This window comes from Hemitrygon akajei, unplaced genomic scaffold (assembly GCF_048418815.1).
Source record: "Hemitrygon akajei unplaced genomic scaffold, sHemAka1.3 Scf000053, whole genome shotgun sequence".
Taxonomy (NCBI): Eukaryota; Metazoa; Chordata; class Chondrichthyes; order Myliobatiformes; family Dasyatidae; genus Hemitrygon; species Hemitrygon akajei.
The window spans coordinates 5254535-5281002 of record NW_027331939.1 but is presented as its reverse complement, the minus strand read 5'-3'; the positions used below and the strand labels follow the sequence as shown (position 1 = coordinate 5281002).

At 44.5% G+C, this 26468-nt stretch overlaps 1 protein-coding gene across 1 annotated transcript in view; it reads right to left on the bottom strand.

Moving 5' to 3' along the window:
- LOC140721287 (NACHT, LRR and PYD domains-containing protein 3-like) overlaps window positions 1-25347 on the bottom strand; it is a 37467-nt gene extending 12120 nt beyond the window's left edge. Inside the window, exons 1-5 of the mRNA XM_073036143.1 lie at window positions 25196-25347; window positions 22573-22741; window positions 14677-14827; window positions 12756-12990; window positions 1745-1911 (exon numbers count right to left, since the gene is read on the bottom strand). Of these exons, the coding sequence (XP_072892244.1) occupies window positions 1745-1911; window positions 12756-12765 (177 nt within the window). The 5' untranslated portion in view covers window positions 12766-12990; window positions 14677-14827; window positions 22573-22741; window positions 25196-25347. The remainder of the gene's footprint in view (window positions 1-1744; window positions 1912-12755; window positions 12991-14676; window positions 14828-22572; window positions 22742-25195) is intronic.
- Between the last annotated feature and the right edge of the window lie 1121 nt (window positions 25348-26468).

Genomic DNA, 26468 nt, shown 5'->3' with positions numbered 1-26468 from the left:
AGTTACATACGTAGATAGAGCGTTAGCTGATGAGCAGGAAACAGAAAGTGGGAATAAAGGGATCCCATTCTGGTTGGCTGCCGGTTACCAGTGGTGTTCCACAGGGGTCCGTGTTGGGGCCGCTTCTTTTTACATTGCATATCAATGATTTGGATTATGGAATAGATGGCTTTGTGGCTAAGTTTGCTGATGATACGAAGATAGGTGGAGGGGCCGGTAGTGCTGAGGAAACAGAGAGTCTGCAGAGAGACTTGGATAGTTTGGGGGAATGGGCAAAGAAGTGGCAATTGAATTACAATGTGGGAAAGTGTACGGTCATGCACTTTGGTAGAAGAAATAAATGGGCAGTCCATCATTTAAATAGGAGAGAATTGAAAGTTCTGAGATGCTACGGGATTTGGGAGTCCTTGTGCAGGATACCCTTAAGGTTAACTTCCAGGTTGAGTCGGTGGTGAAGAAGGCGAATGCAATTTTGGCATTCATTTATAGAGGAATAGAGTATAGAAGCAGGGATGTAATGTTGAGGCTCTATAAGGCATTGGTAAGACCTCACTTACAGTACTGCGTACAGTTTTGGGCTCCTTATTTAAGAAAGAATGTGCTGACGTTGGAGAGGTTTCAGAGAAGATTCACTAGAATGATTCCGGGAATGCGAGGGTTAACATATGAGGAACGTTTGACCGCTCCTGAACTGTATTCCTTGGAGTTTAGAAGAATGAGGGGGGCCCTCATAGAAACATTTCGAATGTTGAAAGGCATGGTCAGAGTGGATGTGGCAAAGTTGTTTCCCATGGTGGGGGAACCCAGTACGAGAGGACATGACTTAAGGATTGAAGGGCGCCCATTCAGAACGGAGATGCGAAGACATTTTTTTAGCCAGAGGGTAGTGAATCTGTGGATTTTTTTTCCCACGGGCGGCAGTGGAGGCCAGTTCATTGGGTGTGTTTAAGGCAGAGATTGATAGATATCTGAGTAGTCAGGGCATCAAAGGTTATGGTGAGAAGGCGGGGAAATGGGACTCAAGGGGAGATTGGATCAGCTCATGTTGAAATGGCGGAGCAGACTCGATGGGCCGAATGGCCGAAAGCTGCTCCTTTGTCGTATGGACTAAATCAGAAAATAACGATGGCAGATGAAGAAAGAAGTCAGGAGGGTTTTTTTTATAACAGAGTAAGCAGTCACAGGGAAGTTGCAGAAACGATGATGTGATTCATCTCCTCAGTCCGCCAATGTCCAACATGAGAGCAGATTACCGACTGACACCCAATGCCTTTCCTTTGCCTTTTCCAGGGGAGGTTTATTCAGTGATTACACATTACAACATGGCAGTACTCCACGATTCACACTGTTTGTGGTTACAGATTGTAGCACAATCATCTCCACCCAGAACAGAACACACTCGAGCTCCTGTGGCACCCACAGATGATGTCCCGGTTCTCACTGACATCCTGCCGTCACGCTGCATGGTCAACCGAAACCTCCTGTCATATTTCCATTTAATACTGTAATCCCACACAACCGTTACTTGCTCAACTCACTCTGAACACTGAGCAGCTACCCACCAGTCCCCGGGGTCCTTTCACCCCTTTCTATCACTGGTTCAGATTCAGATTTTTGTGATTGCAGGTACAGTATTTATTTCCCAGTTGTTCTTTTATGTTATTTAATATCCGATGAGTTAGAGTTCAAAACCCATCAGTCCTGTGATGTGTGAAAAGTCAAACCCATTCTCCCTGTCACTCACCCGATGTTCCTCTCCGCTGAACTGATTCTCGGCCGTTAACACCAGACTCACTCCGTGCACCCCTCCTTCCATCGCCTGCTCCAGCCTGTCGCGGTAGAAGTCCGTCAACTGCAGCAGTTGGAAATCATTCCAGCTTGCCAGGAGCTCGGTGATCACTGAGCTTGAAGCTGTGAAGGAAAATGAGGAAAATTAAAGAAATTACTGACCCCATATTGGGCAGCAGCTTTCTCTCTGGAAGCTAAAGATCACCAAATACAGTCCGGGGGTTGGTGGGGGGCGATCGGGGGTAGGGGTCTGATGGGCTATAGTTCCGTTTGTTGAAGGCTGCTCCTTTTTATCCCCAAGAATATATCTCCCTGTTTGGAAAGGACTCTGCTTATTAGCTGAGAATATAGTAACCATTAGCATCACTCTCCTGGTACTGCCCATCACCACCGCTTTGCTCTGGCTTACTGTCTGCCTGCCTGGTCAATCCCTTCCTCAGCAAATCTCTGGAATATCTCACAAAATGCTGGAGGTACTCATCAGGTCAGGCAACAACTATGGAGGCGATAAACTGTCAACATTTCGGGACAATTCCCTTCATCGGACTGGAAATGAGGCGACAGAAATTCTAGATATTCCCACATAAGTTTCTATTCCTCGTGGTCCTGATCCGAAAAGTCAACTGTTCATTCATCTCCATGGATGCTGCCTGACTTGCTGAGTTTCACCAATATTTTGTGTGACTTTCTGTAGTGTTTGTGGAGACATGATCACAGCAATGCTTCGCTTCCTGCTTGCTTTCGGCCTGAGAAATTGGACTGTTGGGTCAACTGACTCTGAAGACTAGCGGTATTAGTTTTATATTTAGTTGTTCTTTTCAGCCGCAGTGTCGGCTTGGTTTTCCATTTGAGAGTTTTAGTCAACGGCCCTGTTTGGCCTAGTGTTTATTGTTTTCTTTTTCCCTATAACACTGTTTGTATTAAAGTCTGTGAGTTATCGACATGTTAGTGGTTCTTTTCAGCCGCAATGGACCCAGCAAACTATCGACCCGCGTTAGTGCCTCTTACTCCGTACTTGGGCCATATCGGAAACGGCTGACTAAAAGATTTGTGTCAACGTGAAAACGTCTCTGTAAAGTGATCTAAATTAACACTAAATATAAAATGCAAAGTGATTAATTGCTTAAGTATTCTTCCTCCTTTAGTATGACACAACAAATCAGCACAAATCAACAAAGCAGCCAATTGGTTTTAGAAGTCACATAATTAGTTGAATTGAGATCTGTTTTCGGGCACCTGTGTGCAGTCAAGGTGCCTCATTGATTGTAGTAAAACTACAACTGTATCTGGAAGGTCCAACTGTTGGCGAGTCTGTATTCTGCACAAGTGACACCCTGAGGACAGAGGAACACTACAAGCAACTGCGTTAAAGGGTTATTATAAAGCACAAATCAGGAGATTGATACAAGAAATTTCCAAGACGCTGAATATCTCTTGGAGTACAATTCAGTCAATCATCAAGAAATGGGAAGAATATGGCACCGCTGTAAATTTGCCTTGAAGAGCTGTCCTCAAACACTGAACGACTGTACAAGAGGAGGACTGATGAGGGAGGCCACCAAGAGACCAAAAACAACTGTGGAGAAGTTACAAGCTTCAGTGACTGCGCAGACAACAACTGTTGCCTGGACACTTCACCAGTCACAGCTTCATTGGAGAGTGGCAAAGAGAAAGGAAGCGTTGAAAATAACTCAGTGTGTTGAAAATAAGTCTTGGCCAGAGTTTGTCAGAAGGCATGTGGGAGGCCCTGAGGATTCTAAGGCCGATGAAACCAAAACTGAGCTTCCTGACCATCAGACTAAATGCTATATTTGATGTAAGCCAAGCACCACACATCATCAAAATCACACCATCCTTACCATGAAGAATCATGCTTTAGGGACGTTGCACTGCAGCAGACTCTGAAAGAATTGTACAGGTAGAGGGTAAAAGGTATGCAGCAAAATACCAGGAAATCCTGGAGGAAAACCTGATGTAGTCTGCTGGAGAGCTGCAACTAGGAAAACATTTGATTTGCAGCAAGACAATGGTCCCCAACATAAAGCCAAAGCTATACAGGAAGAGGTTAAAAACAACAAACTTACTGTCCTGGAGTGGCCAAGTGTGAGTACAGACCTCAATCAAACTGAGTATTTTTGACTGGACTTGAAGACGGCTGTTCACACACGATTCCCATGCAATATGACAGAGCTTGAGCAGTTTTTGTCAAGAAGAATGGGGAAACATTACAGTGTTCTGATGTGCAAAACTGATAGAGATCTACCCACACAACTCAAGCCTGTAATTAATGCCAAAGTGTGATCTACTAAATATGGACTAGAAAGGAGTGAATACTTATGCAATAAGTTATATAAATTTCACAACCCCTGTTAGTGATATTAAACCTGTTTTTGATTTTGAGAAGTTTTATCTGAAAGTTGTGTAATTTTTTTATGTCCGTTATTCATCCTTTACTAGGTCTTGTTAACCAAAGTGTGCTGGAGTCCACATGGTGTTTTCTAAAAGTTGCTATTTCATTTCTTATTTTTCTTTATAAGTTTTCCACATCAGTTTCAGACCGAGATATTATGCCAAAGGATTACGCTAATATAAGCAGAGTGAACGTGGTTATTGCCTTTGTTACATTGTTGTTATTCAGCTCTGTTTGGCAGAATTTCTTTAGTCCTGAAGTAAATTCTGTTGAATGATTTCTCTTTATCACACGCTGATCTATCTTCTTTGCTTGTTGATATCCTAAATATACTTTTATGTTTCATATTCATCTATCTGCTATATTGAATCCTGATGCTCTGTCATATACTACTAGCTCTACAGCACCTATCGTAATGTTTATGTTCTATACTTTTCTCGCCTAAAGCTAATGTTTATATCTTTGGAAAATAGTTCCACTATTTGAATTAATTATTTTAGCTTTACAGATGCAAGAGCGAATATTTTCAAATCATTCTGTACAGTAGATGTGTCAAGCTATAATTCATTTGTTTTTTTTTCTGATTTGATAACTGAGTTTTCTCCGATTCTGTGGATTAGAGAGCGGGTTAAAACCAGACAAGACCATAGCAGGCTTAACGTTTCACTCTAGAAAATGCGTACATTCATTTTGATGACAGTTGCTGTCCCTTTGCGGTTGTTAGTAGGTGATTATTGTACGCCAGTGCTGTATGGTTCCCAGTGCCCTTCCCTTGGACAACATTGGTGGCGTGGAGAGGGGAGACTTGCAGTATGGGCAACTGCCGGTCTCCCATACAAACCTGCCCAGGCCTGCAGCCTGGAAAAACCTTCCAAGGCGCAAATACATGGTCTCACGAGACTAACGGATGCCTCAAATGCTTCATCAGATGTTGTAGATTTTTCACGTTTTCGGTGTATGTACCAGGAAGTTTTATCAACCACGAGTGAGAAACAGAATCAAATATTCAAATTTTTTTGATAGTCAATATAAAAGCATAAAAGATTTCTGCTTTTTCTCCAGGCTTGATATAGAATTGTAATCAACTATTATCAGTTGTTCCTTAAATCTCTTCATATCCTAACAGTATCCTTTCTGCCCTTCAGTAAGTATATTCGGGTTATCTCAGTGAGTGGTTATTAGTTGCGAGATAGATAGATAGATAGATAGATACTTTATTCATCCCCATGGGGAAATTCAACATTTTTTTCCAATGTCCCATACACTTGTTGTAGCAAAAACTCATTACATACAATACTTAACTCAGTAATAATATGATATGCATCTAAATCACTAACTCAAAAAGCATTAATAATAGCTTTAAAAAAAGTTCTTAAGTCCTGGCAGTTGAATTGTAAAGCCTAATGGCATTGGGGAGTATTGACCTCTTCATCCTGTCTGAGGAGCATTGCATCGACAGTAACCTGTCGCTGAAACTGCTTCTCTGTCTCTGGATGGTGCTATGTAGAGGATGTTCAGGGTTTTCCATAATTGACCGTAGCCTACTCAGCGCCCTTCGCTCAGCTACCGATGTTAAACTCTCCAGTACTTTGCCCACGACAGAGCCCGCCTTCCTTACCAGCTTATTAAGACGTGAGGCGTCCTTCTTCTTAATGCTTCCTCCCCAACACGCCACCACAAAGAAGAGGGCGCTCTCAACAACTGACCTATAGAACATCTTCAGCATCTCACTGCAGACATTGAATGACGCCAACCTTCTAAGGAAGTACAGTCGACTCTGTGCCTTCCTGCACAAGGCATCTGTGTTGGCAGTCCAGTCTAGCTTCTCGTCTAACTGTACTCCCAGATACTTGTAGGTCTTAACCTGCTCCACACATTCTCCATTAATGATCACTGGCTCCATATGAGGCCTAGATCTCCTGAAGTCCACCACCATCTCCTTGGTCTTGCTGACATTGAGACGCAGGTAGTTTGAGTTGCACCATATCACAAAGTTCTGTATCAGTTTCCTATACTCCTCCTCCTGTCCATTCCTGACACACCCCACTATGGCCGTGTCATCAGCGAACTTCTGCACATGGCAGGACTCCGAGTTATATTGGTAGTCTGATGTGTACAGGGTGAACAGGACCGGAGAGAGTACGGTTCCCTGCGGCGCTCCTGTGCTGCTGACCACCGTGTCAGACCTACAGTCTCCCAACCGCATTTACTGAGGTCTATCTGTCAAGTAGTCCACTATCCAATCCACCATGCGAGAGTCTACTCCCATCTCCGTTAGTTTGTGCCTTAAGATCTTGGGCTGGATGGTGTTAAAGGCACTAGAGAAGTCAAGGAATGTAATCCTCACAGCACGATGCACGATGTTATAATTTTATTTATAAAATGGTCTTGTTATTAAGAGCGAATTATAACATAGTTGCTGACCATCAATAGCCTTATAAATGCAGAATTAAAGTTGTCCTTGAGGCTGGTGGTACATACCTTCAGCCCTTTATATCTTCTGCCACATGGGAGTATGGAAGATGGAATGCTTGATGTGGGTTGGGGTTCAGCAGCAAGGCTTTGAGCAGGTGAAGTAGCATTTTGCTGACTTGATTGAGTTCTTCCAGGAAGTAACAAAGCTGATGCATGAAGTTACATGGTGGATCTTGCCTACTTGGATGTTAGTCGGGTGTTTGACAAGGTCCCAAATGGGAGTCTCATACAGAAAATTAACGTGCTTGAGAACAGTGGTGAATTGGCCATTTGGATTCATAGCAGACATACGGTAATGAGGCTTAACCTGACTGGCGATCTTTGACCAGTCATGTTCCACAAGAAGCCACACTGGGATCAGCCATGTACACACATATGTCCATTTCCCCAAGACTGTCCCCAAAACCTACCCAACAATGCTCTGGGAATTACTTTACCAGAAGGACTGCTTTGCCAGAAACGAACCACTCCAAACGCACCAACTCACCTATTTCAATTCAGGATGAGAATAAATGCTGGGTCTGTCAATGAGAGTCGATTCCCAGAGATGCTCCCTCCATCCTGGCGAATACATTTCCCTTAATTCATATCCTGGAAATATTCGTTTCATCGGGACAGCTGCATTTCCTCCGATACACATCCTGGAAATCCTTGAAACAGGTAGTACATTTCCTGTAGTGGGGTCACGGGTGCCCCACTACCACATTTACCACACCCACACATTTCACTCACCCATTCCTTGTTGGGGACTTGACAATTCCGTGTTTGATGAGCTTCTGAGTTGACAGGCTGTCGCCTCACTTGTGCTGGTTCCAGGGTCCTGATCGGTGTCTCTGACGTCACTGTCTCTGGGCTGACAGGCAGTCGCCTCACTAGTACTGGTTCCAGGGTGTCTGGCTGACCCGATGTGGAGTGGAACTGTGCTGGTGAATGTGAACCACACCGGCTGCCAGGTGACCATCCCGATAAGCCAGTGACCAGACACATCCACTCCCAGATACAGAGCAGGAGAGAGACAATAATACTGATCACTGACTCTGCAGTAGTTGAACACACTGATAACCAGGGGATCTTAATGGAATGGTGTCCAGTGATACCGGAAAATAACACTGGGATTATTTTCCACAAGCAAATTCTCCCTAGGTCACAAACTGTTCAGTCACCTGTGTCACACACAGATCAACCATCGAGTTGCACACTGCAAGATTCCCTAAATCACATACTCTCCGTCTGCTGTGTCAAAGTGTCTGGACCCCAGGGTCACAGACTGAGCATTACCTAGATACGTAGACTGTCCCGTCCACAGGGTCACACACAGATCAGCCCGCTGATTACAGGAAACAATGTGTAGAGTCAACATTTAGCAGGTTTGCCACCATCAGCTGCAGAGCAGAATACAGACGCAGAGAGGTCTTTTGACAAGGTTATAAACTGTTGGTTGGACCAGTTGAAATGGCCTGTACAGTTCTGGTACCAATACTACAGGAAAAATGTATTAGTGCCGGAAAGATTGCAGATTGAATATTTCATTTACAAAAGATTGAATTGGATGAGAACATTTTCTGACTCAGAGAAAATCATTTCCCTCCATAAATGCTACCTGGCCAGCTGAGTTGCTCTATCAGTTTATGTGGTATCCACCGGAAATGCCACGGGATTCACTTTAATCCGATTCACCAATGACATTCCGTTGTCCCAGTCACCTTCTTTGATTCTATGTTTGTCTCCTGCTGTTTTTATATTTCCTGTGCTATATCAGCATATCAACATTGAAGCTCCTGAAGCATCTTTTGAGAAAATCACGTTCAGATCGGATGCAGGTTATTCTCGAGAAGGAGGGCAAGAACCCAGATGTTGCGGTCCATGTAGGGACCAATGACGTGGGTAGGATGAGTGAGCGGGTCCTGTGTAGTGAGTTCAGGGAGTTAGGTGCGAAGCTGAAGGGCAGGACCTCCAGGGTAACAATCTCAGGATTGCTACCTGTGCCATGTGTGTGTGAGGCAAGGAACAGAAGAATTATACAGATTAATACGTGGCTGAGAGAATGGTGCAGGAGGGAGGGCTTCAGGTTTTTAGATAATTGGGCTTTGCTCCAGGGAAGGTGGGATCTGTTCCGACGGGACGGTTTACACCTGAACTGGAGCGGTACTAACATTCTTGCAGGAAAGTTTGCTAGTCCTGCTCAGTGGTTTTAAACTAAATTTGCAGGGGGCGGTGATCCAGAATGTGAGAGAAGATAGCGAGATGAAAAATATAGGACAGATGGGGACTACACGGTTCCGGAATATTAAGTGTGTAGTAGAGAAAGGTGAGGCGGAACAAGTGATAAGGAGGACACATGTACAGAGCGATGGTCTGATGGAACATGGAGTTAAATGTGCAGAAAGAATAAGTAAATTTAGGAAGGACAACAAAATTCTAGGGGCGTATAGCCCGATGGGAGTTCGGGGAGCTGGGTTAAGCACAATAGGCAGCGATTTAAACATAGAGAGGAGAAAGGGGCTTAAATTTCTATATCTGAATGCACGAAGTGTCAGAAATAAGTCGGATAAGTTTGAAGCACAGGTGCGAATGGGTAACTATGATATTGTTGGGATAACGGAGACATGGCTGCAGGGAGATCAGACCTGGGAAATGAATGTACAAGGGTAAATGTGCTATCGTAGGGACAGAAATGTGGGCAGAGGGGGTCGGGTGGCCCTGTTGGTTAGGAATGAGATTCAGTCCTTTGCAAGGGGGGGGGGCATAGGATCAGGAGAAGTAGATTCTGTGTGGATAGAACTGAGGAACAGTAAGGGCAAAAAGACCCTAATGTGTGTTGTCTACAGGCCCCCAAACAGTGGCATGGATATTGGGTGTAAGTTGAGTAGGGAGTTAACATTGGGATGTGGCAAAGGTAATGTCACAGTAGTTATGGGGGATTTCAACATGCAGGTGAACTGGGAGAATCAGGTTGGTGCTGGACCCCAGGATAGGGAGTTTGAAGAGTGCCTATGGGATGCATTCTTGGAACAGCTTGTACGAGAGCCGACCAGGGACAAGGCTATTCTAGATTTAGTGTTGTGTAATGAACAGGATTTGATAAGCGATCTTGAAGTTAAGGAGCCATCAGGAGGTAGTGACCATAATATGATGTTTTTATCTGCAAATTGAGAAGGATAAGGGCGGATCAGAGGTGTCAGTGTTGCAGTTGAACAAAGGAGGCTATGGAGCCATGAGGGAGGAGCTAGCCAAAGTGAAATGGAAGCATAGCCTAGCAGAAAAGACAGTGGAACAGCAATGGCAGGTATTCTTGGGAATAATGCACAAGGTGCAAAATCAGTACATCCCCCGGAGAAGGAAGGATTCAAAGGGGGGAAAGGGGCCACAGTGGTTGACAAAGGAATTCAGAGATTGCATAGCATTAAAAAAAAGAAGTATGACAGAGCTAAGGTGAGTGGGAAGACAGATGATTGGGAAATTTTTAAGGAGTAACAGAACTTAACTAAAAAGGCAATACGGGGAGAAAAAAATGAGGTGCAAACGTAAGCTCGCCAAGAATATAAAGAAGGATAGCAAAATCTTTTTTAGATATGTGAAGAGGAGGAAGAAGATAGTTAAGAAAAATGTTGGGCCCTTGAAGAATGAATTGGGTGAAATTGTTATGGGAAACTGAGAAATGGCAGAAGAATGTATTAAGTACTTTAGATCTGCCTTTACTAGGGAAGACACAAGCAATCTTCCAGATGTATGGATGGGCCAAGGACATAGGGTAACAGAGGAAATGAAAAAGATTGACATTAGGAAGGAAACGGTGATGAGTAGACTGATGGGACTGAAGGCTAACAAATCCCCAGGTCCAGATGGTCTGCATCCTAGGGTCCTAAAAGAGGTGGCTCTGGAAATTGCGGATGCATTGGTAATCATTTTCCCATGTTCCTTAGATTCAGGATCAGTTCCTGAGGACTGGAGAATGGCTAATGTTATCCCACTTTTTAAGAAAGGAGGGAGGGAGAAAACAGAGAACTATTGTCCTGTCAGCCTAACATCAGTAGTGGGGAAGATGCTCGAGTCCATTATTAAAGAGGAAATAGTGGCTTATCTAGATAGCAGTGATAGGATTGGGCTGAGCCAGCATGGATTTACCAAGGGAAATTCATGCTTGACTAATCTATTGGAGTTTTTCGAGGATGTAACCAGGAAGTTAGACAAGGGAGACCCAGTGGATGTAGTGTACCTCGATTTTCAGAAGGCATTTGATAAGGTCCCAGATAGGAGATTAGTGGGTAAAAATCAGAGCTCATGGCATTGGGGGGAAGATATTGACATGGATAGAAAACTGGTTGGCAGATAGAAAACAAAGGTTAGCGGTGAATGAATGTTTCTCGGAATGGCAGGTGGTGACTAGTGGGGTGCCACAGGGCTCAGTATTGGGACCACAGCTGTTTACGATTTACATCAACGATTTAGATGAAGCCATTGAGAATAACATCAAAAAGTTTGCTGATGATACTAAGCTGGGTGGCAGTGTGACATGCGATGAGGATGTTAGGAGAATTCAGGGTGACTTGGATAGGCTGGGTGTGTGGGCAGATACTTGGCAGATGACGTTTAATGAGAATAAGTGTGAGGTTATCCACTTTGGGAGTAAGAACAGGAAGGCAGATTATTATCTGAATGGTGTAGAGTTAGGTAAGGGAGAAATACAAAGAGATCTAGGAGTCCTTGTTCATCAGTCACTGAAGGTGAATGAGCAAGTGCAGCAGGCAGCGAAGAAGGCTAATCGAATGTTGGCCTTTATTGCAAAGGGTATTGAGTACAAGAGCAAGGAAATCCTTTTGCATTTGTACAGGGCCCTGGTGAGACGACACCTGTAGTATTGTGTACAGTTTTGGTCTCCAGGGTTAAGTAAGGACATCCTGGCTGTAGAAGAAGTGCAGCGTATATTCACGAGGTTAATTCCTGGGATGTCCGGGCTGTCTTTCGTGGAGAGGTTAGAGAGACTGGGCTTGTACACGCTGGAATTAAGGAGATTGAGAGGGGATCTGATTGCAACATATGATTATTAAGGGATTGGACAAGATAGAGGCAGGAAATATGTTTCAGATGCTGGGAGAATCCAGTACCAGAGGGCATGGATTGAGAATACGGGGTAGGTCATTTAGGACAGAGTTAAGGAAAAACTTCTTCTCTCAGATAGTTGTGGGAGTCTGGAATGCACTGCCTCAGAAGACAGTGGAGGCCAATTCTCTGGATGCTTTCAAGAAGGAGCTAGATAGGTATCTTATGGATAGGGGAATCAAGGGATATGGGGACAAGGCAGGAACCGGGTATTGATAGTAGATGATCAGCCATGATCTCAGAATGGCGGTGCAGGCTCGAAGGGCCGAATGGTCTACTTCTGCAACTATTGTGTATTGTCTATTGTTCACCATTTTCCCACTGCCTAGACATTCATTGGGGTATTAAAACACTGAAACACACCACCTATTTACCTACAGTGAGCTGTCTTCTGATCCTCAGCAATTCTAAACATTGGCAATGTTCTCCGCTCGGCTACAGAAAACAGATTTCGGAAACTCCTTCCATCTCCTTTGTGTAGCCGTCAAGAAAACCAGGGGGGAGTTGATAGCTACCCTATCAAAACCTGAAATGCTGTGTTATCACACAATCCTTGAAATCCCAGAAATGCTCCAATCATCTGGCTCTGAATGTTATAATTGAAAGTTGGGGATGTCTTTCACCTCTAAACAGGCCTTGATGTGCAACAAACCCTGAACCTGGACTTTTACGTAACAAACAACACCGCTGTCACATTCCTGTCTGTGTTTCATTCTCAACCTGCTGATTCAGTGTCTCCGGCTCCTTTCACTCAGTTGAAACTTTGCATGCTGACCTGAGTGATTTCACCATTACCGGTGTCGGGTCCCTGTTCTGCAACTGCTGGATTGATCGATTACTCAAGACCTCATTACAAAGGAATTTGAGGACCCTGTTTGATGAAACCTTTCTGTGCCCATTAGCATCTGTGTAAGTTAATTCATCTGAACTATTGTGCACAAACGCAACAGAGGTTTAATCATAACGATCCCAGTGATCATACCTGTTGCCATTCTGATTCCCACTGACGATTCCTGGTTGTTGTTTTCTTGTTTACACTTTGGTCCCGGTGCAGAAATGCTCCACCTGCTGGTGATGCTCTGAATTACACAGAAGCAGACAGTGAGTCAGAGATACTTTGTAAATATGACAGAACCTGCATCCACTGTATCAGAGCAGCAGTTTCCATCAATTTTCACACCATGCCTGCGTGACTGTCCAGTGATATCTGACGCATCCTAAGGATAGAATAACACACAGATACAGACCCTTCAGCCCGATGAGAAAATGCTAACCACAGTGCCCACAGAAATGGTCCTAATTTCCTGTTTTGAGCCCATTTCCCTCCTGGCCTCTTCACTCCACCTTCACATCCCAACTGCTTCTGGAATTAGACAATTGTGCTGCCTCATCCACTTCCTCTGACAGGTCCCTCCACGTCATCACCAACCTCAGCGTGAAACTGTCATTGCTCATGTAGGTTCTACAACCTATTTATCACTCCTCTACCCATTTCGATCCCCAATAAGCTATGATAATCTTCACTGTGAGTACCATCTAATAATGTTGTGTCATCAGTGAGCTCACTAGTCAAGCCTGGTGCAATTGCATTCAGATCGTTGCTATCAAATCATGAATATCAAATATCCCAACTTGTAGCCTTGCGGCCCCCTTGTAAAGAAACCTTCAACCACCACTCTTTGCTTGCTACCTTCAAGGCAATTTTTAATCCACCTAACTTTCTCTCCCTGGACCGCATGTGAACATGTCTTCCAGAACGAGCTGTCATGTGGCACCTTGTCAAAGGCTTTACTGAAGTTCAATGTACAACATCCACTCCCCTGCCCTCATTGGCACTCATCGTCAAACGCCTTAAGAAGTGTTGTTGAACTCAACTTTCCATGCACAATGCCATGCTGCCTCCTGATCAGTCTCTGTCGATCCAAATGTCAGTGCATGACTGTCACAGATGGTGGAAAATTATCTCTGGCACCTCCGCTACACTTTTCTCCACTCACCATCGAAACGCTGAAGTGGCAACCTGTAGTAAGATAATGTTTCTCCAAATGCTCTAATTCCTGTTCCCAAGTCTCCGTTCCAAGAGTTTGCCCAGCACCAATGTAACACTCACTGCTCTATGATCCCCAGGATCCCCAGTATATTATTTTTATTGAATTACAGAACAACATATACCATCTTCTAATCCTGTATTACTATACCTGTGGCCTTCATCTCCATTACAGGTATAACCCGTCCCTTTGGTACCAGGTCAAATTAGAACATAACTCAATTTCAAAACCTATTTCTGCTTAATCACAGGGTCATAGGTTCTGACAATTTATTAGTAGAAATGTATTTGATGACGAAAGGGTATATAAATGTAAATTATCGATTGGCTTTGTTCTTTGGGACTGAATGAAATGTGGTGCCTGGACATTTGGCATCAAATGGATTGTTTTGGGTTGAGGCTTGCACAACCATACACTCGAGGGCGAGTATATCATTGCAGCTTGCAACAGCCAGAGGAATCAATGACATGTCGCCGCAGTTCATGGCAATTCTACATTTCTGCAATCACTACAGAACGAAGCAATTTCGGCGTCTCATAAAGGGAGGAAATAGTCAAAGTATTTTGAGATGATTGTGACCTAACACAGCCAAGCAAGGAAACATCAGAAGTGATGTAAATTTATTTCAGAAGATACAAGAGCTTGAACAGAACAAACACTGAGGGAATGGAAGTGGCTTTAAAGAACAGGGATTACTGACAGCACATTACAAGACCTGGAGTGATTGCAACTGGGTCTGACAGAGGTATAACTGGTACTACTGGGCACATTCCGTCTCACTCCAACTATTTCCTACCTTTCTTTGTACAGATATGAAATGTCTAAAGGACGAGCATTTGAGCAAATGAGACTCACCAAAATTTCTCCTGACTGAATGAACGGAAACTCTGAGTCAGAAGGGTTCTCTTCAGTTGGCGCTCTCAGTCTTCAGCTCGTTCAATTATTGCTGTTCCCTCGTCTTCAGTTGTTCTTTGTTTCCAGTTGTGGGCTTTTCTTCCGATAAATCCTTTAGCGCAGATGTAACGTTAATCAGAGAGATAATGAAGCACGTTAACAATCCAAAGAAGAACAAAACATTTATGTTGAATGTTCTTGAAAACAAAACTCATTGAAATTTAAATTTTGAACACAAATATAATGATCCGTGTGATGAAATCTGTAACTGTCCTACACATTTTTCAAAACCTCAGACGGGATATAAAAGAACACACATAAAGCTGGAGGAACTCAGCATGCCAGGCAGCACCTATGGAAATGAGTACAGTCGACATTTCATTTCTAATCCAGTCAGCATCTTCAGCAATCTGTTCTGCACCCTCTGCAGCTGGAATGTTTGCATGACAGGTTTTTTCACTGTCCCTCCGTACATGAGAATAATAAACGAGTCCACACTTTAATTGTGTGGAAATATTAGACAGACTGAGCATCTCCTCAGGAAATTCTGGGGGAAGAATCCACTGAAGTGTACAAATGTTTGAGTGCCCTAAAAAATGGAAAGGCTTCCTTCTTGCATTAATAGGGTTATGTACTTGGAAACATTTGCTGCACTTCGGCAATCTGTAACAGTGGAATGGAGTCAAGGAAATAAAAATGTCCATCCACAATGAGTGGACGTGACATATACGGATCTCACTCCCTGATCTGAACGGAAGAAAGATTCTCTCAGTGAAGTGAAGTGAAGTGTAGAAATTATTTTAGGAGCCCAAATACATGGAAACAATTATTGAACCCAGGTATCGATCCAGGTGAATCTTGGATCCACTACTGGGCCAGGTGATGGAGATAAAGTTTCCGGGATACACCTCAATGGATGGGTTCAGTCCTGGCCTCACCACCTCATCCCACTCCCAGGACCACAGCGGCTCATCTCAGGAGATTCGGTGTGAAGGTCCCATAAACCGGACCAACCCAGCAGGTTCTATCCGGGAAACGGTGGGAGGCCAGCTATTCAGGGAAATAACGGGAATCACTGCACAACACTTGGGACCTACCTCAATTCTCACCTATGGGATCTCATTGGTCTCGCTCACAGAGAATGATCTATCACCCGACTGCCCGCCCCAGGAGGCGAGGTCACTCTCCTGATCTCAGCCCCACATATAATCCGTCGTATCCATCCACAAAATTTCACTGCCCATCTTGGGACTGAGCATGCACAATGTGATCACATGACCATATAACAATTACAGCACGTAAACAGGCCATCTCGGCCCTTCTAGTCCGTGCCGACGCTTACTCTCACCTGCGTCATAGAGCGAGAGCAGGTCCTCAGAAAGAAACCTGCAGATACTGTCTATCTGTGGTAAAAAGGGAGCGGGAAACAGGATCGTGTGATGGTGCAGGGTCTCTCATTTAAACCAGTGACTCTGTTCCTTGCTCCTCACACGCTGCCTGATCCACCTGCCACATTTTCGACATTTCAAATTTACACCAGCTACATTTTTAATTGCTCTCTCTGTATCATTCCCATCCCATCCCTGTACCCCTTCGGTCACAGAAATATGGGTTTGATTCCCATTACTGTCTAAAAGATGATTTAGACCCAAAAAGGACTTGTGTAGGTTTCATTCAAATCACCCTATGTTTACAAGCACTAATTTCTACTCACATCCTCTGGGTTCACTGGATAGGAACACTGAAACATCAAATGAGAAACAGCAGGAGGGGGCCATTCAGCCCCTCCAACCAATGACATGATAGCAGTTGTCCCATCTCAGCCACATTTCTTCCCAATCCTCATTGCCTCGATCCCTTCAGTCTCCACCCATCTCCCAGCCTCTTTATACAGTGAGGGTGATCATTGAGTCTTCACCGCCTCTGTGGTGGGGATTTACAAACATTAACTAACCCTGGAGTGGAGACATTTCCCCTCATCTCAGTCCCGGACAGTCCACCCCCTTTTTCAGAGACTGGCATCCCTGGTTCAACCGGTAATGATGTTATGCATTTCAATGTGTTCACCCCTCAGTCCTCGATTCTCTAAATGAAAGGGTTATCACATTTAATCTTTCTTCATATGATGACCCTACCACTCTAGGGATCAATCTGATGAATCTTCATTGCATTCTCTATAACAAATACTCTCTTACCTCTTTGTTAATCCTCCATGGAATTAATTTCCATCTTCTGTAGCCCCGTGTGGCCCCAACCACTCACCTCCCAGCCCCGTCACTATTTCCACCTTCCCACCTTCCCTTTACTGGATCCACCTCTCACTCTCCAGCTCTTGCCCCATCCCCACCCCTCACCTCTTTTCTCTGACTATTTCCCATCTACTCTCAGTCCAGAGGGAGGGTCTCGGCCCGAAATATTGATAGTCCCTTCTCAAACACAGATGCTGCCTGACCCACTGAGTTCCTTCGGCAGTTTGTTCTTTGGTCTGTATAACCCGTGTTAGTATGGGGAGCGGGATTTTACACCATATTCCAGGTACAATCTCCACAAAACCCAAATAATTGTTAAAGTGATTTTCATTCTTATACCAATAACTCTTGCAATAAATACAATGTACCTTGGACCTCCCTCACTACCCTCTGCACTTCAGTCCATCTCCATTGAATCACACTCAGGATTTCAATTTGTCCTACAGAAGTGGGTGATCTCACATTTCCCACATTGGGCTCCAGCTGACCTGTTGTTCCCACTCACTTGTTTTGCCTCCATAACCCTGAAACCTTTTGACAAGAGACACAGAACATAGAACAGTACAACACAGGAACAGGCCCTGTGGCCTAAAATGTTGTGCTCAAACTATTCAATTAATCAAATTGCCAACTAAATTAATCCCTAATGCTTACACAATTTTCCCTCACGTTCACGTGTCTATCTAAACATCTCTTAAAAGTCCCCAATGTATCTGCCGCTACCATCACACCAGGCAGCACATTCCAGCAACCCACCACTCTGTGTAAAAATTCAAAAAGCTGGACATCTACTTTCGGATTTGTTCCGCTGTGACGGGAAATTCAAAGCGGGAGCAAGAGATGAATTCAGTGGGGATAACGCCTTCTCAGCTGGTCTGCCTCTGCTATTGGATGCAACCAGTGATTGACATCACCACACTAATGGGAAGAGTGTAACTCCTCTGTTGACTGTGGGGTGGGGTGTGTGGGTGGGTCAGGTAATTTTTACCTCAGCCGGTAAAGTTCAACCGTCTCAGCACCAATGTGACATAAGGAATAGCACACGTAATGTCAGATCCTGGTGTGGGAAACCATCACGTGTCATCAGGCATGTGGGGGTGCAAAGAGACATCAGCTCCAGGTGTGGGGAATCCACACGTGTCATCAGGCATGTGGGGGTACAGAGTGACATCAGATCCCAGTGTGGGGAACACACACGTGTCATCAGGCATGTGGGGGGGGGTGCACAGTGATGTCACGTGTGGGTGAGAACTTGTTTTCAAAAGCTGTTCAATGGACGTTTTTAATGATTTCAGGGGGACAATGAAAGAAATTTAACAGGCTTCATCACTGAATCTTGTATTGTATGAGATTAAGTCTCCTGCTATGTGTCCGGCTTTGCCATGTTGTTGATGGAGTGGGCGTCGTGGCCCTTTTCTCGAACTGGGTCACAAAACCCCAAATGCTTCTGGGAAAAACTTTCCAGGGTGATCTGGTGTGGGGTGGGTCAGTCAATGCAGTATCCTGTGGTTTATAATTTCATAAAGAATGGTTTTACTGATGTAAACTGGAATTGCTAGCAGTGTAAACACAGATTCGTATCAGTTAACAGAAGGCCTCTCATCCCTGCAGTCTTCGTCTCCTGGTAAACTAAAAACTCTGACAATGTGGACCACAGATACCCCTTCCTCTAAGTCAGTGTATCATTCAAACAGCTGATCGCTGAGATGCACTATATTTGTTGGTCAGTGAAGTTCCCCCAGATATAGTTCGATGGATTTGTTGGGGAGTTCTGGGATGTCACAGTGAAATGACGGGTCAGCCAAACCCTCTGTTCTGTCCCTCTGACCTCCGGAGGTTCCACGGGGACCTCCTGCAAATCGCAGCACAGTGCCAATTCCAGCTGATGGCGGTAGTATTCCTGTTCAGGCGGGGGTGAGGAAGGAGGCTGATCACGGGTTTGTGTAAATCGAGTGTTAGTATGTGTTGGGGAGCACTTCGGATCCACTGATCACAAAACCATTAGTTTCAATATAATTATAGAGAAGAATAGGACTGGACCCAGGGTTGAGATTTGTGATTGAAGAAAGGCTAACTTTGAGGAGATGCAAAAGGATTTAGAAGGATTGGATTGGGACAATTTGTGTTATGGGAAGGATGTAATAGAGAAATGGAAGTCATTAAAAGGTGAAAATTTGAGGGTAGAGAACCTTTATGTTCCTGCTAGGTTGAAAGGAATGGTTAAAAGTTTGAGAGCACCGTGGTTTTCAAGGGATATTGGAAACTTGGTTCGGAAAAAGAGGGAGATCTACAATAAATATAGGCAGCATGGAGTAAATGAGGTGCTCGAGGAAAATAAAGAATGTAAAAAGAATTTTAAGAAAGAAATTAGAAAAGCTAAAAGAAGATGCGAGGTTGTTTTGGCAATAAAGTGAAAATAAATCCGAAGGGTTTCTACAGTTATATTACTAGCAAAAGGATAGTGAGGGATAAAATTGGTCCCTTAGAGAATCAGTGTGGACAGCTACGTGTGGAGCCGAAAGAGATGGGGTAGATTTTGAACAATTTATTTTCTTCGGTATTCACTAAGGAGAAGGATATTGAATTGTGTAAGGTAAGGGAAACAAGTAGGGAAGTTATGGAAACTATGACCATTAAAGAGGAGGAATTACTGGCGCTTTTAAAGAATATAGAAGTGAATAAATTTCTGGGTCCTGACAGGATATTCCCTAGGACATTGAGGAAAGTTAGTGTAGAAATAGCAGGGGCTCTGACAGAAATATTTCAAATGTCATTAGAAACGGGGATGGTGCCGGAGGATTGGAATATTGTCCATGTGGTTCCATTGTTTAAGAAGGGTTCTAAGAGAAAACCTAGCAATTATAGGCCTGTCAGTTTGACGTCAGTGGTGGGTAAATTAATGGAAAGTATTCTTAGAGATGGTATATATAATTCTCTGGATAGACAGGGTCTGATTAGGAAAAGTCAGTATGGATTTGTGCGTGGAAAGTCATGTTTGACAAACCTTATGGAATTTTTTGAAGAGGTTACGAGGAAAGTTGACCATGGTAAACCAGTGGATGTTGTCTATATGAACTTCCGTAAGGCCTTTGACAAGTTTCCGCACGGAAGGTTAGTTAGGAAGGTTCAATCGTTAGGTATTAATATTGAAGTAGTAAAATGGATTCAACAGTGGCTGGATGGGAGATGCATGAGAGTAGTGGTGGATAACTGTTTGTCAGGTTGGAGGCCGGTGACTAGTGGTGTGGCTCAGGGATCTGTATTGGGTAAAATGTTGTTTGTCATATACATTAATGATCTGGATGATGGGGTGCTATATTGGATTTGTAAGTATGCAGATGATACTAAGGTAGGTGGCGTTGTGGATAATGAAGTAGGTTTTCAAAGCTTGCAGAGAGATTTAGGCCAGTCAGAGGAGTGGGCTGAATGATGGCAGATGGAGTTTAATGCTGTTAAGCGTGAGGTACCACATTTTGGTAGGAATAATCCAAATAGGACATACATGGTAAATGGTAGGGCATTGAAGAATGCAGTAGAACAGAGTGATCTAGGAATAATGGTGCATAGTTCCCTGAAGGTGGAATCTCATGTGGATAGGGTGGTGCAGAAAGCTTTTGGTATGTTGGCCTTTATAAATCAGAGCATTGAGTATAGGAGTTGGGATGTAATGTTAAAATTGTACAAGGCATTGGTAAGGCCAAATTTGGAGTATTGTGTACAGTTCTGGTCAGCGAATTATAGGAAAGATTTCAACAAAATAGAGAGAGTACAGCAAAGATTTACTAGAATGTTACCTGGGTTTCAGCACCTAAGTTACAGGGAAAGGTTGAATAAGTTAGGTCTTTACTATTTGGAGCATAGAAGGTTGAGGGGACTTGATAGAGGTATTTAAAATTATGAGGGGGATAGATCGAGTTGACGTGGATAGGCTTTTTTCCGTTGAAAGTAGGGGAGATTCAAACAAGATGACATGAGTTGAGAGTTAGGGGGCAGAAGTTTAAGGGTAACATGAGGGAGAATTTCTTTATTCAGAGAGTGGTAGATGTGTGGAATGAGCTTCCAGTAGAAGTGGTAGAGGCAGGTTCGGTATTGTCATTTAAAGTAAAATTGGATAGGTATATGGACAGGAAAGGAATGGAGGGTTATGGGCTGGGTGCAGGCCAGTGGGACTAGGTAAGAGTAAGCATTTGGCACAGACTAGAAGGGCCGAGATGGCCTGTTTTGGTGCTGTAATTGTTATATGGTTATATGTCATATGTTATATATTATATTATATTATATGTTATATGGTTAGTTGCCATGGAAGTGGGCGGGTCCGAGCCAGACAGCTGGAGAGTCCAGCTGCCTGCTCTTGCAGATCTGTATTTAGTTTCTTTCCCAAGCCGAGACTGTGGGGTCAATTAGTTGTGGTTCCCCAAGCTGGAAAGGAGGATGTGGGTGATGTGGATCAGTTTACGTGTGTGGGTGTGGGGTAAATGGTGGAAAGGGTATGGGGCCATTAGTGGGATGGAGGGAGGTAGGGGATGTGGGTTATCAGACACAGCATAACATGGGAGGATGGGTCCCAGGACAAATTGAGTCATAAAGAAGGGATGAGTTGGTCCATTAAATCAGACAGGATCAGACCTTTCAGGAAGCAACAGTTCCCTTTGCATGTTAATTACTGACTAATCTTCCTGAACGTTGTGTTTGTGACAGAGCCCCAGTGTCTGGGAACAGCTAAATGGCAGGACGCAGAGGGTGATGGGGAGGGGCTGTTTATTGGACTCGCCAGTGCTTCGTGATGTTCCCCATGGTTACACCTATTGTTACTTGTCATTTATATCAATCATTTGGTTGGGAATATACAGGGTGTGGGTCGGAAGTTTGAACATGGAACATAGAAGTCTACGGTACTTACAGGCCCTTCGGCCCACAATGTTCTGCCAACCTTGTAACCTGCTCTAGAAACTGTCTAGAATTACCCAACTGCATAATACTATTTTTCTGAGCTCCATGTACCTATCTAAGAGTCTCTTAAAATACCCTATTGTATCCGGCTCCACCACCGTTGCCAGCAATGCATAACAGACCCACCACTCTGACTGGAAAAATTCCCCTGACATCCCCCCTCTACCTTCCGCCAAGCACCTTAAAACTATACCCCCTCATGTCAGTCATTTCAGCCCTGGGAAGAAAGCCTCTGGCTATCCACATGATCAAAGCCTCTCATCATTTTATACACTTCTATCAGGTCACCTCTCATTCTCCATCACTCCAAGGAGAAAAGGCCAAGCAAGTTTGCAGCAGTTAAGTTTAAAGAATTACTTTTTTTGAAAGATATTAAGTATAAACTCTTCACTTTGTTTCCATCTCCCCACTCGGAAGTGACCGAAAGCTACTTCACAAGATGCAAGACCTTGAAATGAACACACAGAGGGAATGTGAGTGACTTTAAAGAGCTGGGATACTGACAGCACATCACCAGACCTGGAGTGATTGTAACTGGTCTGACAGAGACATAACTGTTACTTCTGGGCACATTCAGTCTCCCCCCAACTATTTCCTACCTTTCTTTGTGCGGGTATGTAATGTCTAAAGGACCAGTGTTTGAGTAAATGAGACTCACCAAACTTTCTCCTGAGTGAATCTATCGAAACCCTGAGTCTGAAGGGTTCTGTCCAGCTGATGCTCTCAGTCCTCGGGCTGGTTCACTTGTTGATCTTCCCTCATCCTCAGTTGTGGTTTGCTTCCAGTTGTCGGCTTTTCTTCCAATAAATCTCTCACCGCAGTTCTAACTTTAAAATAAAAAACAATGAAGCACGTTAACAACACAAAGGAGAACAAAACATTACTGCTCAATGTTCCTAAAAATAAAACTCACTGAAATTTAAACATTAAGACAAATATAATGATCTGAGTGAACAAATCTGTAATTGTTCCTCACACGTCACAAAATGAAATACGATAAGGAGGAGCCATCATTCATTCAGGAACAGGATTATGTGATTTGATCCATCTGGTCTGCCCCACCATTCAACCATGGCTGATTTCATTCCAACACCATATTTCTGCCTTCCTCCTGTAACCCTGAAACTACTAGGAACAAACACAAATATATTAACCTCTGCCATAAATATACCCCAATAACAGCTTCATCCACCCTCTGTGGCAACAAATTCTACAGATCAGTCACCCTTTACTTGATATTCTCCTCATCTCAATTTTAAAGGGAAGCTTCTTTATTCTGGGATTGTGTTCTCAGATCCCAGGCTCTGCGTCTAATGGAAATATCCTCTCCATGTCCACTGTCTCAAGGCTTTTCAGCATTCGGCTGGTTTCCTTAAACAAGCACAACCCCCACCCCCACTGTCCCTCAGAACTCCATTGAACACAGGCCCAAGACCATTGACTAACAGACAGATGACAGTGAGGGGAAATTTCCAAATACGCTTTGAACACTGAACACCTGGGTCCAATTCTACTTTTTAATTACCTCCTCTCCATGTGAGGGATGGTATAGGAATTCATTCTCTCCTCAGATTAACACTCATTGCCTCCAAATGAACCCCAGAAACAAGCATCTGACCACAGACCATAAACACTCCCTCAACACCTCATGAGCCCGAGCAGCTTGATCTCCAGATCCATTTCACCAGGGTCACAATCTGTGATAGGGTCGCACAGCTGAACGTGACATTTACCGACCCCAGAATGCTCGCACATCGTCCCCACATCAGGGATTTACCCACAACCAATGTCCAGCAACCCGAGACTTCTGATTCATTGTGGGGGGAGGAACATTCAGCCCCATCTACAGCAGTACTGTCCTGGTCAAATCCCAAATACTGACAGTTCCATATTCCCGGAGACTGCATCCCAGGATTACAGTCCAAGCACCAATTTCCCAAGACTCTCTTGCTGCCGGTAACATGCTGCAGTGTGTCGGCCATTCAGAGTTCAAAAACTAACACTCCTGCATCAACCTATGGCAGAATGGGAACCTGATAATCCTCCGACTGGGCCAGATATTGGGCTGGAAAACCGGGCGCGGGTCACCAACAGGCAGGGATACGTTTCACATTGTCTCCAGCAGCTAAACCGAACACATTTTATCATTATCTTATTGTTAAATGAGATTTTGCCCAGCACAATTGGCCGTCGCATTTCCTGTGGGCTAACAGGAATAACAGGCTTTTCATTTCAAATTGAAATTAAATGCTGGAAACTCGGTACATCAGATTGGATCTGTGGAAAGAGAAACTGTGGAAGACGCATTATCAGAACTGATGCTGCCCGATCTGCTGAACGTTTTTTCCAGTATATTCTCTTTTTACTTTAAATGATGCACAACTATAAAGTGATTGCAAGATGTTTGTGACGGCCTGAACAAAGTCGCAAATGTAAGTCCTACATTCATTAGTTTTCTCTTCATTCCAACACAGGGTTAATACAGTCGACACACTGAATGCTCACAACATCCTCCCCACCCCACTATCAAGCTGTTCCATCTGCTCCCGAGGGCACTAACTCTCAATGAGCGGAAATGACCAGAGAACGATAAAAATGTGCACCACTCCCTGCAGATCCTGGCTGTCCCTGGCAACAGGAAAATTGCCTCTCCAAAAATTACCAAAACAGGAAATAACAGACTCAACTTTAAACGCTGAGAGTCTCCGTCTGACAAAGATTAACACAGCGGCCATTTGGTAACTTTGAAACTAAAATTGTAGTGACTGTCTTTATCCTTCCTCATTCTGCATTAAATAAATCCTCTGGTAGATCAGGTAACAAACACTGATTTCAGAAATAACTTCGTGAGGCAAAATACTTCACAATGAAGGCAACGGTAGAAGAGAGATTGTCGATATTTATCATCGAGGTGGTGGGATGCAGGCTGGACAGAGATTGAACAAGATGGGCAGAGATTAAGCAGATGAAACGGGTGGGAGAAGGGATCAAGGACGATCACTGATGGCCCTCCAGCAATGCACAGACACTGAATTAATAGTACATACTACTATGTAGTAAAATGACAAAGATAGAGCAACAGGAACTTTGGCATTGACCCTTCTCCCCGAAACAACTTTTATCAACACAGCATGGAAAATATCCCCAGGTTCGGAGTGAAGGTCTCACAACCCGGACCGACCCCGGCAGGTTTTGTCCAGGAAGCGGGGTGAGAACGCGAGTTCGGGGAAGTTAACGGGACTCACTGCCCAGCATCGGTCGGGACCGGACTCAATACTCACCGCATGGATCTTGTCGGCCCCGCTCCGCAGAGAATGATCCGACCCCCCGGCTCCCCGCCCGAGGGGGCGAGGACCCTCTCCCGATCCGGATCCCGTAGATCCGCCGCTCCGGACTCGCTTCAACACAAAGAAAAAAATCACTGCCCAGCCCGGGAATGTGAGCATGCGCAGTGTGCTTATTGCGTCATCAGAGCGTGGGCGGGGCCTCGGAAACAAACCCGCAGATGCTGCCGATTCAAGTTGTCACTTTTATTCTCATTTCGACCATAACTGCTGGTTCAGTACTTAGTAAAAATGAGACAACGTGTTTTTTTTTCAGGACCATGGTGTTACATGACACAGTACAAAAACTGGACTGAACCACATAAACAATAACACAGAAAAAAAAACTACACCAGACCACAGACCTACCCAGGACTGCATAAAGTGCACAAAACAGTGCAGACAGTACAATAAATAATCAACAGGACAATAGGGCAGTAAGGTGTCAGTCCAGGCTCTGGGTATTGAGGAGTCCGATAGCTTGCGGGAAGAAACCGTTTCATAGTCTGGCCGCGAGAGCCCGAATGCTTCAGTGCCTGTGCTCAGACGGCAGGAGGGAGAAGAGATTGTATGAGGGATGCATGGGGTCCTTCATAATGCTGTTTGCTTTGCGGATGCCGCGTGTAGTGTAAATGTCCGTGATGGCGGGAAGAGAGGCCCCAATGATCTTCTCAGCTGACCTCACTATCCGCTGCAGGGTCTTGCGATCCGAGACGGTGCAATTTCCGAACCAGGCAGTGATGCAGCTGCTCCGGTTGCTCTCAATACAACCCCTGTAGAATGTGATGTGGATGGGGGGTTGGAGATGGACATTCCTCAGCCTTTGCAGAAAGTAGAGACACTGCTGGGCTTCCTTTGCTACGGAGCTGGTGTTGAGGGACCAGGTGAGATTCTCCGCCACGTGAACACCAAGAAATTTTGTGCTCTTAACGATCTCTACCGACGAGCCATCGATGTTCAGCGGGGAGTGGTCGCTCCGTGTCCTCCTGAAGTCAACAACCATCTGTTTTGTTTTGTTCACATTAAGAGACAGGTTGTTGGCTCTGCACCAGTCCGTTAGCCGCTGCACCTCCGCTTTGTAAGCTGACTCATCGTTCTTGCTAATGAGACCCACCACGGTCTTGTCATCGGCGAACTTGATATATGGTTCGAGCTGTGAGTTGCAGCACAGTCGTGGGTCAGCAGAGTGAACAGCAGTGGACTGAGCACGCAGCCCTGGGGAGACCCCGTG